This window comes from Narcine bancroftii, chromosome 13 (assembly GCF_036971445.1).
Source record: "Narcine bancroftii isolate sNarBan1 chromosome 13, sNarBan1.hap1, whole genome shotgun sequence".
Classification (NCBI taxonomy): domain Eukaryota; kingdom Metazoa; phylum Chordata; class Chondrichthyes; order Torpediniformes; family Narcinidae; genus Narcine; species Narcine bancroftii.
In genome coordinates this window covers 28,133,460-28,148,695 of record NC_091481.1, presented here as the reverse complement: position 1 = coordinate 28,148,695, position 15,236 = coordinate 28,133,460, and the positions used below count along the sequence as shown (strand labels likewise).

The 15,236-nt window shown below is 39.8% G+C and overlaps 1 protein-coding gene across 1 annotated transcript in view; it reads left to right on the top strand.

The window, feature by feature from the left end:
- vwf (von Willebrand factor) overlaps nt 1-8,561 on the top strand; it is a 105,258-nt gene extending 96,697 nt beyond the window's left edge. The window contains exon 52 of the mRNA XM_069908995.1: nt 8,091-8,561. Coding sequence (XP_069765096.1) covers nt 8,091-8,276 — 186 coding nt within the window. The 3' untranslated portion in view covers nt 8,277-8,561. The remainder of the gene's footprint in view (nt 1-8,090) is intronic.
- The last annotated feature ends 6,675 nt before the right edge of the window (nt 8,562-15,236 follow it).

Below are 15,236 nucleotides of genomic sequence, written 5' to 3'. Positions count from 1 at the left end.
TGATATGCACCTACTTAGCTGCCTGAATTTTTTTTTCCATATAACAATTACGGTACGGAAACAGGCCATCTTGGCCCCTCTAGTCCATACCGATTTAAGTGATCTCCTCTAGTCCCATTTACATGCAATTTGCCCATAATCCTCCAATTTCTCCTAAATGACAAAATTGACCTTGCTTCAACCACCTCTTCCGGAAGGTCATACCACTCAGCCACCGCTCTCTGAATGAAGAAGTTTTCTCTCATGTTCCTTCTCAACTTTTTCCCCTTAACCCTTAACTCATGACCTCTCATTTCAATCTCTCCTACCTTCAAGGGGAAGAACCTATTCACATCTACTCTATCTAACCCCCAGTAAACATTCTGAAATCTTCGATTATACAAGTATTGCAGATTTCTTTTTGTGAGATCACATTGTAGAACAATCCATTTTGAAATTAAAGAAAATTATTTTGAAATAATGCATCAAATAGTGAATAGAAATGTAATTATCAATTTGATGTCACCAAGATATGCTACTTTTATTTGCAAACAGAATCCCACATGTCACTAAATCACCAAACTTGGGTTTGTGCTACAGATTAGCCCTTTTGTCTACATTTAATAAATCCATTATTCTGTTGATTCTCTGCACAAGATTTGATGTGCAACAGTTCCTTGAAACTGCCATGAATAATGAGATTAAGAACATTAAAATGACCGTTGTTCTCTGGTACAGGCCATTGACACACCACTTACTTAAGTTTTCTGACTTTCCAGGGATGCCTGAATGCCAAGCGTGCAAATTGTAGTCAGCTTGATTTCAATGAGACTGAAATAATGAAGGACCAGTCTCTTTTCGCGGTGCAATAACATTAAAAAGGCTGAAAATACTCAGCTGATAGGGTGTCGCTTGTGGAAGCGGGGACAATTGAAATGCTCAAAACAGATTTAGGCAGATACATGAATAGAAAAGGTTTAGAAGGTTATGGGCTAAAGACCAGCAAATGGGGCAAGCTTGGTTGATATGGATAAGTATGGCTGAGGCCAATGTTTCCATGCTGTAAACACTGTGGTTTTATGAACCATCTTCAAAACAAATTTCACTAGGTTTTTAGAACAACCTCTGCTCTCTGAGGATAAACAATTCCTTGGGTTTAGCACAGCCTGCAAGATTGCCTCCACAAAAGACTATTTGCTGGACATATTGTAGTGAAGAAGTAGTGTGGAAAGAAATGTAAGTAGCAACAGACTGAAAGTGATTTTTGAATTAAGAGAGATAATAACTTGCACAAACACAGGTGAGCAAAGTGAATGCTAAAGGATTATCTCAGGAATCATGGGAAACCACCAAAGATCACTGAATTGTTACAATAAAGAGCACTGTTATTGGTGGAACTGAATTCTCAAAGGACCATTTCTTGTGTTAGTTGAATCCCTTTAGGCAATAAATAAGCTTTATTATCCAACTCTTTTGGCAGATTTGAGTAATGGAATGGTCTTTTTCTGTTCCTTATTATACATTCAATAACATAAATGGACTTTATTAAACCACAGAAATGCAACTGTTTTTCAGCAACTTTAAAGGATGAAGTAATTTAGCTGTAATTGAAAGTTTTATTTGAATAGTCAAAGCCCCTTCTGTAATTAAATTCCAACTACCAGAATTTTCTGTTCACTCTCCACTTATGATTGCTTAATTAGAAGAGACTGCAAGGGTATTAAGTCCACTTGCTTGCACATATTCCTTAGATTTAGCACTACATTTTTACACCATAATTTATTCTCTTTGCTTTCCACGCTGCAATTTTAATGGATGGGTAGATGAACTGCTTTTTTGCAATGCCATCTCACTGGACCTCCCTCTGTGGGCTGTTGATGAACAGCTGTCAGAGGAAAGAGATGGTGCAAAATAGCAGTCAAAGACGAGTATCAATTGATTTAGATTTCTTTTAAATAGTTTTAAGGTGTATATCTTTTTAATTTAGAATATATTTTTTCAGAAAGCTTTAAACCATTTTTGAACAATGCTTGTGGAGTGCTCTGAACGTTTGGCCCTTGAGAAATATTCTTTGATATTCCAGTTAAGTCAGGAGCCTGGCTTTGCTGGCTGTTGAAGTCTTTGTTTTACCCTCTATGTGCACATGGCCATAGAAGATATTATCCCACCTGCCACACTATCCTTTCCTAGCAGAAGAGGCCCTGGAGATGTATGCACTCTTGAGCATTGCTGCCAGCTACCAGGCTGATTGCAAATTCTAGCCTCTCAATTATTCAGAGTTTTACTTAAAAGAACATTTGTAGAGTATTTTTATCGTCTTGTGATCCAAATGGAAATCAGTGGTCAATGGCATTGTGTTCCAGAGAAATTAATTTTAATCCTGGCTGCCCTACTGGAAATAAATTGCTAAACATGATGTAAGACCCCACATACCTACTGCCACACACCGTACAGGAATAAAAGGGAAACTACTGAAAAGACTCAGCAGGTTAGGAAGCACCTACGCAATGCGAAACAGTTAATGTTTCAGCTTTGAGACCTGTTATAGGGTCCGTTTTTATTTCAGATTTGTGGCATCTGCAGCTTTCTTTAAAATGTTCTCACCTAGTGCAGAACTTCATTATCTCTACTTTTCAAGACTAACAAACACATTTTCAAAGGAAATAAGCGGGTCCCATAATTTCTCACATCCTTATTACCTGTGTCAGTGACCAAGGTTATTTTCAATGTGGCTGGCAACCCTGACTGGTTGTCAGTGTTCATTTCAGACCTCTCTCTTCATGCAGCAAAAGACTGAGGTGAGTGGATGTAACCCCTCCTTTTTTTTGAGCACAACAGAAGAATATTTTAATCATGTTATTTACACAACTGTTTATGCACTCCATTGCCATTTTATAAATGTATATTGGATGCCAACAGCTTTGATATTTTTTTAGTAAGTTACTTGAGTTGAAACTTCTGAGAATAAAAGACATTTTAGTGATTTCAGTGACATTTCAAACACATCACACAGCAATCATGTCCTATAAAGTGCTTCAAAGTCAGCTTCATAATCACTGCTTCACCTTGCAACATGACTTTATTTTAAATGAAAACTCCCGTGTGCTATTCTTAGCAAGCCTTGTGACCATGCAGCATATTTTGCTGGGTGATTATTCAGACCCATAAAGATGTCATGTTACAGAAGTGTGACACTCACTGCACTACCACATCTGGCCAGTGAGGGGCTCTGCACAAGGTCAATGAGATGACAAAACTAGATTTATTCAATATTTAATAAAACAATTTGAAAAACCGTTTCTCCCACACAATAACATGCAGATATGTCCATGTACAGGCACATGCATATATATCAGATATCCCAGTACCGTGGATCACTGGTTCATGTTGGAGAGGCGCCATGTTAAATCAGGGGTACTCTCTCAAATGGATGTTAAAACTGTCTTAGCACTGTGAGGAAGAGGACAAAGATGTATCTTACAAGAGGTCTGCCTAGAAATTTGAGCAGATGTTCCAAGTTATTTGTAATTTGTTTCATTGTTCATATTCAAATTACTAAAGTCTCATGGGCCTTTTAAATCGGGTGCTTCTATGTGTGCTGGAGATGTTCAGAGCAGGTATTAATGTTGTTCATCCTTGGGAAAGCTACCTACTAGATGTTGGGCTGTATATTCCAGCTAAAACTGTAAGAGCCATGAAAAGGATTCTGTCTTACCGCACTCCCATTCTGCAACCTGTAAATCCTACCCTTGCCTCTTCACAAGCATCCGCATCGATGTACACATAGTCACATGTACATAAAGGTACAGACACGTGTGCACAAACATTTGTGGACACTCATAATTTAATACACAGACCATAGAAGATTGCAGCACAGAAACAGACTCCGTCAGCCCTTCTAGTCCGTGCACAACCATTTTTTTTGCCTAGTCCCACTGACCGGCACCCAGTTCATAGCTGTTAATACCTCTCCCATCCATGTACTTGCCAGGTTCTTCTTAAATGTTAAAATTAAGCCTGCATTCACCACTTCAGCTGCTAGTGCATTCCACACCCCCTACCATTCTCTGTGTAAATAACTTCTCCCTCATGTTTTCCCTTTCACTCTTAACCCATGTCCTCTCATTTGTATCTCACCTACCCTCATTGGAAAAAGCCTGTCTACATTTATTCTATTTATCCACTCCATTCACTTGCCTGCATTCTCTCTCTCTCGCGCTCTCTCTCTCTCTCTCACACACACACAATTTTGCAAACATGCACTCAATTCTAAGGACATTCCCACACGCATTCATACAATGTTTTCTCACTCTTAGATGTGCACATCAACACATAAATGTGCAAACATACTCATACTGTCACTCTCAGCCTCCCATTTACCTTTTCCTTCTACACAAACAAAGTCTCTCATAGATATGCACACTTATTCCGATAAATTTCCATGCTTTCACTCACATATATTCACTCAAACACACAATTTTTCATACATGCCCACACAACCTTTCACTTAAACTAGGCTACAACATGATGAAATCCAGAATAAGGTAAAATGTTGAATTCTATATCAAAACTAAATGTTGAAATCTACATGAAGGTAAATTGATGACAGAGGAAGACTTGAATTTATGCACTGCTTTTCATGACTGTATATTGGGAAGTAATTCTGAAATATTGGTTCTGTTGCTGTATGAGATATGCCCACCACTTCATGCGCTAAGCTTCAACAAACAGCTGGGTGATAATAACCAATCAATTTGCTTTTTATTTTGGGATATTGGTTGATGGAGAAAAACTCCTGACTCTGAAACACTGAGCATAGAGGACCTTGGTTTAAGATATAATCTGAGGGGTCAGTCATTTAAAACTGAGATGAGTGGATAGTATCTGGAAAGGCTTTAGATCTTTAAAATTCTAAGGTGGCGTAGTTAGGGTAGTGGTTAGCACAATGCTTATTACAGCACTAGTGACCTGGGTATGAATCTGATGCTGTCTATATATGTTCTACCTGTGTCCACCTGGGTTTCCTCCCATGTTCCAAAAATGTACGGGATTTGTTGGTTCTGTAGTGGAACACTATTGTAGTCAGTGTTCTGTTTGGCCCACCCTTGATACTATAACTCCTTCCCCTCCTGGGTTTCTAATAAAGGTGGTATCGCCCAATCTCCTCCCTCATTACTGCCTTGGAATTGGGCCAACAGCATGTAAAATATGACTGTAAGTTTATAGCAATTAAAGCCCATTTGACTTCTGGCCTGTCAGGTCTAATTGATAGTGCTACAGGATCATTAGTCACATGGGTGTAATTGGGCCGCATGGGCTCATGGGCCAGAATGACCTGATACCGTGCTATATAAATTGGGCAACAAATGATTGATTGATACAGAGAATGAAGGCAATGACAGGTCCAAATACATTACTGTTTATTTTTATGAATAATTATATTTTTGGTAAAAATAATGACCTTGGTAATGACACTCGCATCCTACAAATTAAAAAGTACCTAGCTTGGTGTAAAATAAAGACATGTTAGAAATAAAAGCTTTGTGTCTTTTGCTCAACCTTCGTGTCCTTGTATCTCATTCCCTTCTCTCACACTTTCTCATCTGCTCCATTCCCCCATTCTTCCTGATGTTATTTAAAAAAAAAAGTCTTCTGGTGTTTTGCATCCTGGGTATTCACTGGAGGTTCACCTTGGTGAATGGACAGGTGAATCTTCATGCAGCAGGGGAGATCATAGAATTGTTATTACATAGAAGTAGGCCATTCAGCTCAAGATGGTAGAATAACCCCATTCCATTCCTCGCACTGTTTCTCCATATCTCTTTGTTCCCTCTCAATTGTCTGTCTGAATCCCCTTTGAAAGTGAAAGCCTGTGGTAACCCTCTCTTTCTGTGGATTTGTCTGGAACAGTGTCATCAGTAAAGGTTATATTTTCATATATTTCAATTCTCTGTTATCATTCCATTAATCAATCAATATCGATTACAGCAAACTAAGGAAAACCCAACCACTCTATCACTCACTTCTTTAAAACTGCAGTACTAATTAATAATAATGGAATGTGCACCTTCAGTTTTGGGATACCAAGACCTCCAACATGAATCCTTGAATATTAAGTACCATTTTAATACAATTAGGGTGATGGAGGCATTGCTTCCTTGTGATATTATTAGGCAGTATTAAAACATTGTTAAATACAGAGTAGTCATGATCATAGTTCTACACAGAGTCGGTGTCAGAACAAATCTAATCGAGGGGCATTAGGGTAACCTGGGGGGGGGCACAAACTGCCATTCATGTGGAAGTTTTTTGTGCTGTTAGTGCCATTCATGTTCAAGAGTTCAAGTGACTCATTTGGGCGCATGCCCTGAAAATGCTCCCATGACGCCAACCCTGGTTCTGCAGCTTCAAAACAGGCCCTTTGGCCCAACTCATCCATGCCAGTCCCATTACCCTGCATTTGGCCCATATCTCTCTTAAACCTTCCCTATCCACGTACCTGTCTAATGTCCTTTGTACAATACAATGGACCCTGCTCTGCCATTTCCTCTGGTAGCTCATTCAATATTCTCACCAACTTCTGTGTGAAGAAGGTGACCATCAGGTGCCTTTTTCAAATCTCTACCCTCTCACCTTCAACCTATGCCTTCTAGTTTTTGATTCTACTACATTATGAGAAAAAGGCTACAGGTATTTATCTATGTCCCTCAGTAACAGGTGGCAGCTAGCGCAACACCTTTACGGTGAATCCCGTCTTTAAGGACTTTGTACATTTTCCCCATGTCTGCATAGGTTTTCCCAGTGGCTTGGTTTCCTCCCACTGTTTGAAACATACTGGGGGTTGAAGGTTAATTGGGTGTAATTGGATGACACGGCTCATGCGCCAAAATGGCCTGTTACCATGCTGTATGTCTAAAAGAAATTTCTAAATTAAACTGTAGTTGTTCAGTGTTGATTATACTTAGAGGTTAAGTCATTTTGGGTACTTGGGCAAACAGGATTTAGGAATGGGATGTGGCCTCATAATTAGAATTCACAATGATTTTGTTGAAAGGGTTTAACTTTAGATAATCACCTCTTCTTGCTTCTATTTCTGAACTTCTTATCTTTCCCTTCACTCAGGCTGAGATATCACACCTCCATCTCCAATTCCCACTGCAACCAAAACCAGCCCAATTCTCCCATTGGTCATCCATTTCAATTCCCCGTCCCATTCCCCTGCTGACATGTCGAAAGTCGGTCCATGATCTCATGCACTGGCAGACTGAGACCACCTGCAAATTGAAGGAGTAACATATTCCATCTGGGCACCCACCAACTGGATGGCATTAACAATGACTTTTCTGGTTTCAGTTAAACCCTCCCTCCTCCCCCCCCCTCCACTTCTTCCCCTGGGGATTCTCCCAGCTCTTGTCTTTCTCGCTCTCTCGTATCCCTTTTCCCTCTGTCTCCTTTCACAGAATCAAAATCAATTCTCACCGTTCCTATTGACGTATTCAATTCCCATCTTTTGGCTGTTGGTCTGGATTCCTCCCCCTGCCATTCTTCAGTCTTTATTCAGATGCCTTCCTGTTTGTTTTTTTTTGCTTATATCTTGAAGAAGGGCTCTGGTCCGGAACATTAATAATATACTTACTTCCTATGGATGCAGCGTGAACGGCTGAGTTCCTCCAGCATTTTGGTGTGTTTTCACTACTATCATAGCGTCTGTAGACTTTTGTGTTTCGCTCAATTAGTTTTAACTTTTAAGTTACGTGGGATAATTTAAACAGTTTTATATATTTTTAATTTTTTAACACACAGCCCCTTCCAGTCCACGTGCCCATACCACCCAATTGTCCTACAGCCCCCAGTATGTTTTGAAAGGTGAGAGGAAACCAGAGCTCCCTGAGGAAACCCACAAAGACATGGGGAGAACATGGAAACTCCTTGTGGACAGCGCCGAATTCGAACCCGGGTTGCTGGTGCTATAGCAATGATGCACTAACCCTGTCGGCCTTCATCAGTTTAATTTGATGACAGTCCCACCTCAAATGACAAAACTGGATCCTGTCCTGACAGTATCAAAGCCCTCAGCATGTGTTGAGTTGGTGCATCTTTTTGTGTTTCAGGGGCACTGTTCAAGTAAATCTGCCTACTCCTTGCAGAAGGACGTGATTGAAAACATTTGCACCTGCTGCTCAGCCATGGCATCTGCTCCCATCCTGGTACCTCTGAGATGTTTGAACGGGACTGTGCTTCAACACCCAGTGATTGACATGCAGAAATGTGGATGTGTTGCCCGTAAATGTGAATGAATGAGGTGAAACATGTTGAAGACAGACTTGCTTTAATGAACCAGAAATTGCATTATTTCATGTTCAGAATTGAATTCTCAGTTTCCTTGTTGCTTTACAAATAATAATCTCCAACCTAATGATTTTTTTCATGCGGGGAAAACATTCATTGTAAATGTGACTAATTGCAATTTCTTGCTTTATTGCTGAAATAACAGGTATAAATTAATGTTCTTTTGACAATATAAGCTGCAATGGTTTTAGATTTACACAAATTAATAAATAAATTTCATCTGTAAGGGCAAACTGTCATCGATGACTTATTTTGGTGTTGGGGAAACTTTCAGCAGCTTTGAACTGATGTAAAATGTTTTGGTTGGAGACCATTCAGCCCATTGTGTGCCTGTACTACCTTTTTGTTTCACTCTCCTGTGAATGCGCCTGCGCACTCTCTACTTTAAGCTTAAATCCTATTTTGAAAGTGACCATTGAATTTTCTTCCCCCAATTGTTTGAGCTCTGCTCCCAAGATCAAAATATAGGTTTTGGTATGAGCAGAGTTGGGTCAGTTTTCCACCTCTGGAGTTCTTTAGATAATGACTGGGTGGCTACATTTTGCTGGGTGTGTTCCAGCCTCAAATGAGTGAAGTTCCTAACTCAAGGGCTACCATGGAGAGTTTGTGGCTCCACTATAACTACTATCATTAGTTGAGATGGTGCCAAAGAGCCTGTGTTTATAGAAAACAATGAATTAGTTTACAAAATGTTAATTTTGATAGAATTGAATTCAAACTTAGTTCAAAGATTCTTTTCAGATTTAACAGTATTTGAACAAAATGTATTTTTGATTAATAGATCAGTCACAAGAAGCATCAATTTTCAGAATTAAAAGTGACGATGAAAAACTGCCCACGTTCACTCATTTTAATATTAAAATGTTTCACTGTCAATGGCATCACATTCCTCCCATGTTCACTCATTTTAATATTAAAATGTTTCACTGTCAATGGCATCACATTCCTCCCACGTTCACTCATTTTAATATTAAAATGTTTCACTGTCAATGGCATCACATTCCTCCCATGTTCACTCATTTTAATATTAAAATGTTTCACTGTCACATTCCTAAACCCCAACTCCCGAAGCTTCCTTCAGATTCTTATCTTTAACGGCTGCCTCTGGTTTAAAGGCACATTGAAGCATTAAGCTGTAACAGGTCAAGGTTGTTCAGGTAGCAGTTAGTTGTTATATTTATGGGGCTTGTCAGACTTAAAGGTCTGTATAAAGTTAATCTACTGTGCTTGAACTTCATGTGGCATAGCTTTCATTCCATAGATCACAAACTAATTAGAAAATAAATGCCCCTCTCTTTTCATTGCAATGGTTATATTTAGCAGACTTGATTAAAGCATAAAAAGCAGTGAATTAATCGTACCATTTACTGTAGTTCATCCTTTTGCTCTCGAAAGACTTGAACAGGTGACACACACTAGTGAGCTTTATTCCATGCAGTGAATCTGAGGAATGTTATTGGGACGTCACTGACGAGCTGAGGATTATACACGTCAGGCATTAATTTGGTGACAGTGTCTGGTCATTGGATTTATTTACTTGGATGTATATGTTTGCACATATCTATGCTGCTTGCAAGGAGAAAGAGAAGGAACACCCTGGAAAAATGCAAGGACACTATGAAAGGAATAAAAGGAACGATTGTGGATTAAAATGTGATTGGAACCAGAAATCCTTTTGGTTTAATTGGCGAGATGGATGCAACAATGGACTGGCTCTTTAACTTGGATAATCCTGCCTTCTCCTGGCTTTAGCTCTTCTACCAGTTGCCCAGGCATACATCAGCAAGCTTTGGAACAAATGAAGGCTGAAGTGGGGAGGAAAAGGACCTGATAAGCTGGCTTGATTGGTTTCATTTTAAAAATGAAAGCAAAAACTTGGGCCTACTTCCACTTTTCACCTCATTGATAAAACATGCTTGCATCAGAGGTTAGTCAGATAGAAGTTACATTGTCATCTGGTTACACATGGGTTTCAAAATGCCCCTGTTCACGAACCACATCTGTCCTCCTTACTACCTAATGAATGGCATCAAAAAATCCCAGCCTTCTTTAGAAAAACAGAATATTACAGCACAGAAAACAGGCCATTTGGCCTTTTTAGTCTGTGCCAAAAACATCATATCACGAGCCTCACTGACCTGCATGCATTCCATAACCCTCCAGACCTCCCCTTTCATGTATCTATCCAATTTATTTTTAAAACTAAAGAGTGAGCCTGCATTTACCACATCTGATGGCAGCTCGTTCCACACCCCCACCACTCTCTAAGTGGAAAGGTTTCCCCTAATATTCTCCCTAAACCTTTCCTGTTACACCCTAAAACCATGCCCTCTTGTATCCTGTGGAAAGAGTCTACTTCCATTTACTCTAATCTATACCTCTCATAATTTTGTAAACCTCTATCAAATCTCTCCTCATTCTTTTACATTCCAAGGAATAAAGTTCTAACCTGTTTAATCTTTCTCTGCAGACCCAGCAATATCCTAGTAAATCTTCTCTGTACTCTTTCAATCTTACTGATATCCTTCCTGTAGTTTGGTGATCAGAACTGCACACAACACTCCAAATTTTGGCCTCACTAATATACAACCTCACCATAACATTCCATATCCTTTACTCTATATTTTGATTTATGAAGGCCAAGATGCCAAAAGTTTACTTCACAATACTGTCTACCTATGGCACCACTTTCAGGGAATTATGTATCTAAATTCCCAGATCTCTTTGTTCCTCCGCACTCCTCAATGCTTTGCCATTTATGGTGTATGTCCTACCTTGGTTTGTCCTTTCAAAATGCACTATCTCATACTTGTCTGCATTAAATTCTGTCTGCCACCTTCTGGTCCTGATCCCTCTGCAAGCTTTGAAAAGCTTCCTTGCTGTTGACAACACCTCCAATTTTAGTGTCATCAGCAAATTTACCGATACAATTGACTACATTATCTCGATCATTGATATAGAGAACAAACAACAACAATTCAAATGCCATTTACAAATTTGCCAATTAAACCTTGGTTGTCAACAGAATCACAGATGTCAATGAGGAAGCGTACAGGAGTGGGGTAGATCAACGAGTTGAGTGGAGTTACAACAACAACAACCTTGCACTCAACAATAGCAAAACTAAGGAATTGATTGTGGATTTCAGTAGGGGTATACCTGGAGAGCATGAACAAGTCCTCAATGGAGGGGTCAGCAGTAGAGAGGGCCCCCTATTCTGGGGCCATCATGTCATTGCCATCTTAAAGAATATAGCCAGTGGCTATATTTTGTTGGAAGTTTGAGAAGATTTTATATGTCACCAAAGGCCCTTGCAAATTTCTACATGTATACTGTAGAGAGCATTCTGACTAGTTGAATCAGTGTCTGGTATGGAGGTTCCAATGCAGTGGAAGAGGATACAGACGGTTGTAAACTTGGCCAGTCCCATCATGTGCATTGATCTTCATTCCATTAAGGTCATAAATAAGAGGTAGACTCTATCCTCAAGGACCCCTCACCACCCAGGCCCTTCCCTTTTCTCACTGTTACCATCAGGAAGGAGGTACAGGAACCTGAAGACACACACCCAATGTTACAAAAACAGCTTCTTCCCCTCTGCCATCAGATTTCTGAAAGGACAGTGAACCTTTTGACACTACTTCTCTTTTTTGCATGAATCATTTTTTAAAAAATCTTGCATTTACAAAATTGTAATTTATAGAAATTTGCACCTGTAAGGCTTCTGCTGCAAAACGACAAATTTCATGACATGTTCATGACAATAATCCTGATTTAGATTCTAAAAGAAAAGAATGTTTCACAAATTTCTCTTTAGCAACTCGTATTGATTTCCAGCCTTAGCTTTAAGTGAGATCTCTCCTTCAAGCCAGGTGGCAATGGGTTTAAGTTTCATTCCAGTGTCTTGAGAAGTTGATGGGTTAAGATCCCACCTGCAAGCCTTAACATCCTCAAAATGGGTTCTGAGGCTTGCTCGTCCATTAATGGGGAAACCAAGGATAGTTGGTGGTTTGTTGAAAGATACCTTTCACTGAGTACTCAAAGCACCATCCTATCTCAGACAATGGAAACATTTTTTAGTTTGTAACTATGGGCCATAACGCATATTTGAAGTCAGAATTGGTCAGTCAATGAGCCATGCACCATTCATGCAAGTTTCTATCTGTGATGGCAAACACTTCTTTTTTTGTTTGGACATTTTCTTGTGTAGAGTTGGTCTTCAGTTCAAGTTAATTTGTCATCCGATTGTACCAGTATAACCTGATGAAACAATGCTCAACATACAGGACAGTGGAAAACACACATACCGACATAACTCATACAGACAAATAATACATATACACAGTACATATATTAGTGTTCCCAGAATTTTCTGGGTTTTTTTTCACATTTCAGTATCTGATATTTAATTGCATTTTGAATGATAATATTATCTCCTAAACACACCAGATTCCCAAGAGAAATGTAAAGTTAATTCTGGAAATTATTGAGGAAAAAAAAATTGTATAATATTGCAGGATTACATTTCCTGTCTCCATTTTTAATGTTTTTGCCTTGTTAGGGACTATTATAGTACCAGTTCCTGTCAGCTCTGTCCCCCAGCCTCCCATATCCAAGCCTCATTTCTATTCCAACAATTATTTTTCATCTCAGTAATCGATATCAGATTCAAGACCAAGCCACAGGGCTGGTGCTTTGAAAACTTATCCTTTTCCAATATGAATATGATTGAATTTGAGTCTTTAATCTATTGCTGAACAAAATGATAATTGTGTAGATCTAAATTGAATGCAATTAAAATTGTATAGTTCGATCATTGGAAAGTTATTAAAAGCACAAAGTGCTTCTGTTATTTGAAATTTGCCCATAAAAAATATTTGAAGAGGTTATAAAACACACCAGGTCTAGTCTGGCTTAGTTTAATACTTTTTGCAACAAAGAGTTGCAGAAATGTGCTGGTGTGTCTCCACAAAGGCAAGTATTTTATGTAACAATAGTGTGTGGAATAGATTGAAGCAGAACTATTGGATAATGCTTAAGTCAACAAAGTTGATTTACGCCAGATTCCCTTCAGGGAATGTGATTCATGCCTTAGATGTTTAACAGAAATTATATAAAGCATAAGATGGTTTAGTTCTCCACAGGACTTGTACAGTAATTGTATGAAAAATAATTTCAAACCTAGTCAAGTAGTTATAATTTCAAGTCAAGAAGGGTGAACCAGTAACAGGGATGGAGTATAATAGTTAGTGCAACACTAGTTACAGTGCCAGCAAGGCCCCGGTTTGAATCCAGTGCTGTCTGTAAGAAGGTTGTAGGTTTCCTCTGGGTGCCTCAGTTTCCTCCCACCCTCCAGAAACATTTGGGGCTTGTACATTAGTTGGTGCATTTGGGCAACACGGGCTTGTGGACCAGAAGGGCCTGGTACAGTGTGGAATCTCAAAATTAAATTACAATTAAAGAAACTAACCCAGGAATGCGTGAAGCAGAGTTAGTGGACTGGGAAAGTGAGGACATGCAGGGTGAAGGGGCAGTGCACCAGATATGGTCAAGCAGGAATAAGTTGATGAGGACCTGAAAAGAAGAGGGCAACATGGTGTTCGAGAGGATCTGAAGGAATGAAAACATTCAAGCAGAAAGGGTGAGAGCAGGGAGGTTTCCAAGCAGACCTGAAAGGGTGAAAGCAGCTTGAAAGGATGTAGGTGCTGCAGACAACGCAGGGCAAACAGCTTCAGGATTGCTTGAACTAGAGTTTCTCATGTTCCGTCCAGGTCTGTCTGAGCAGCGCCCAGCCATCAGTGGACTGGAAAGGGTGAAGTTCAAGTGGACCTGGGAGAAACATAGGAATGGGGTGGGGGGTTGGAATTTAAGGCAGACAAAATAGGATGAAGGCAGTGTGCGGTGATGTGTACCTGAATGGATGATGGCCTGGTGGACCGTGACAGACTGGAGAAGAAACAAAAGGAGTTCATCCCCTTTTCAATCTCCTAAGTGCACTGAGCTCCGGCCAACTTCACCTGTTCATCTCCACTTGTGCTGTGCGTGGTCATTCGGTTTCCAGGTCCGCTTTAACACCAGCCTGTCTGCGGTGGTGAGATTTTCATGGGCACCTAGAAGGAACAGAGCCCTGGAGCTCAGTAGGATGGCAAAGTGAGGATCTGATCAACAGGACCATTCTGATTCTATATTTAACTGAGTGCACAGGTGTGCAGGAGCTTGCTGTCCACTTGCTCTGTAAGAATGATGACCACCATCAATTTTCATTGATGGGTAATGAAAATCTCAGTCATTCTGTGTGCCAGAACTATGCTCCATCTATTTAGGGATGAGCCTGGCACAAGGCCAATTGGCATTTGCGTTCACGGCCATATGGATAGGCAACAGAGAGCTTTGTACCATAACCAGCTCATTCTCAGAAATGCTTTAAGTAAAACCATAAACATGGATGTAACTTGCTTTTGCATTGGACTGTGCCAAGTAGATTTGTACTGAAATCCTAGATAGAGTTCTGAAAATTAAAACTGCTAGAAACATTGCATAGATTAGAGCATCAGAGGATAAAGAAATATTTAACATGGAAATGCAAGAGAAACTCAGCAAGTCACATACCATCCCACAGTAAAGGGATACATGAAGGGCCCAGGCCTGAAATGTTGGTTACCCTTTATTTCCAATGGCCTGCTGAATTTCTCCAGCACATTAGTATATTGCACTCAACCCCTGCATCTGCAAATATTCTCATTTAATTCCAAGTAGAAATAACAGGCAAGATTTTGTGGGTAAAGTGCCACCAATTTTGCACCTAGCCGTTAGCATTTCCCCATGTAACTGCCAACACAGTTGGAATTTCTGCGTGGAATATTTTTCGGACTAACTGACAATCACACGGGTTCTGAGCTCCTTGTGGA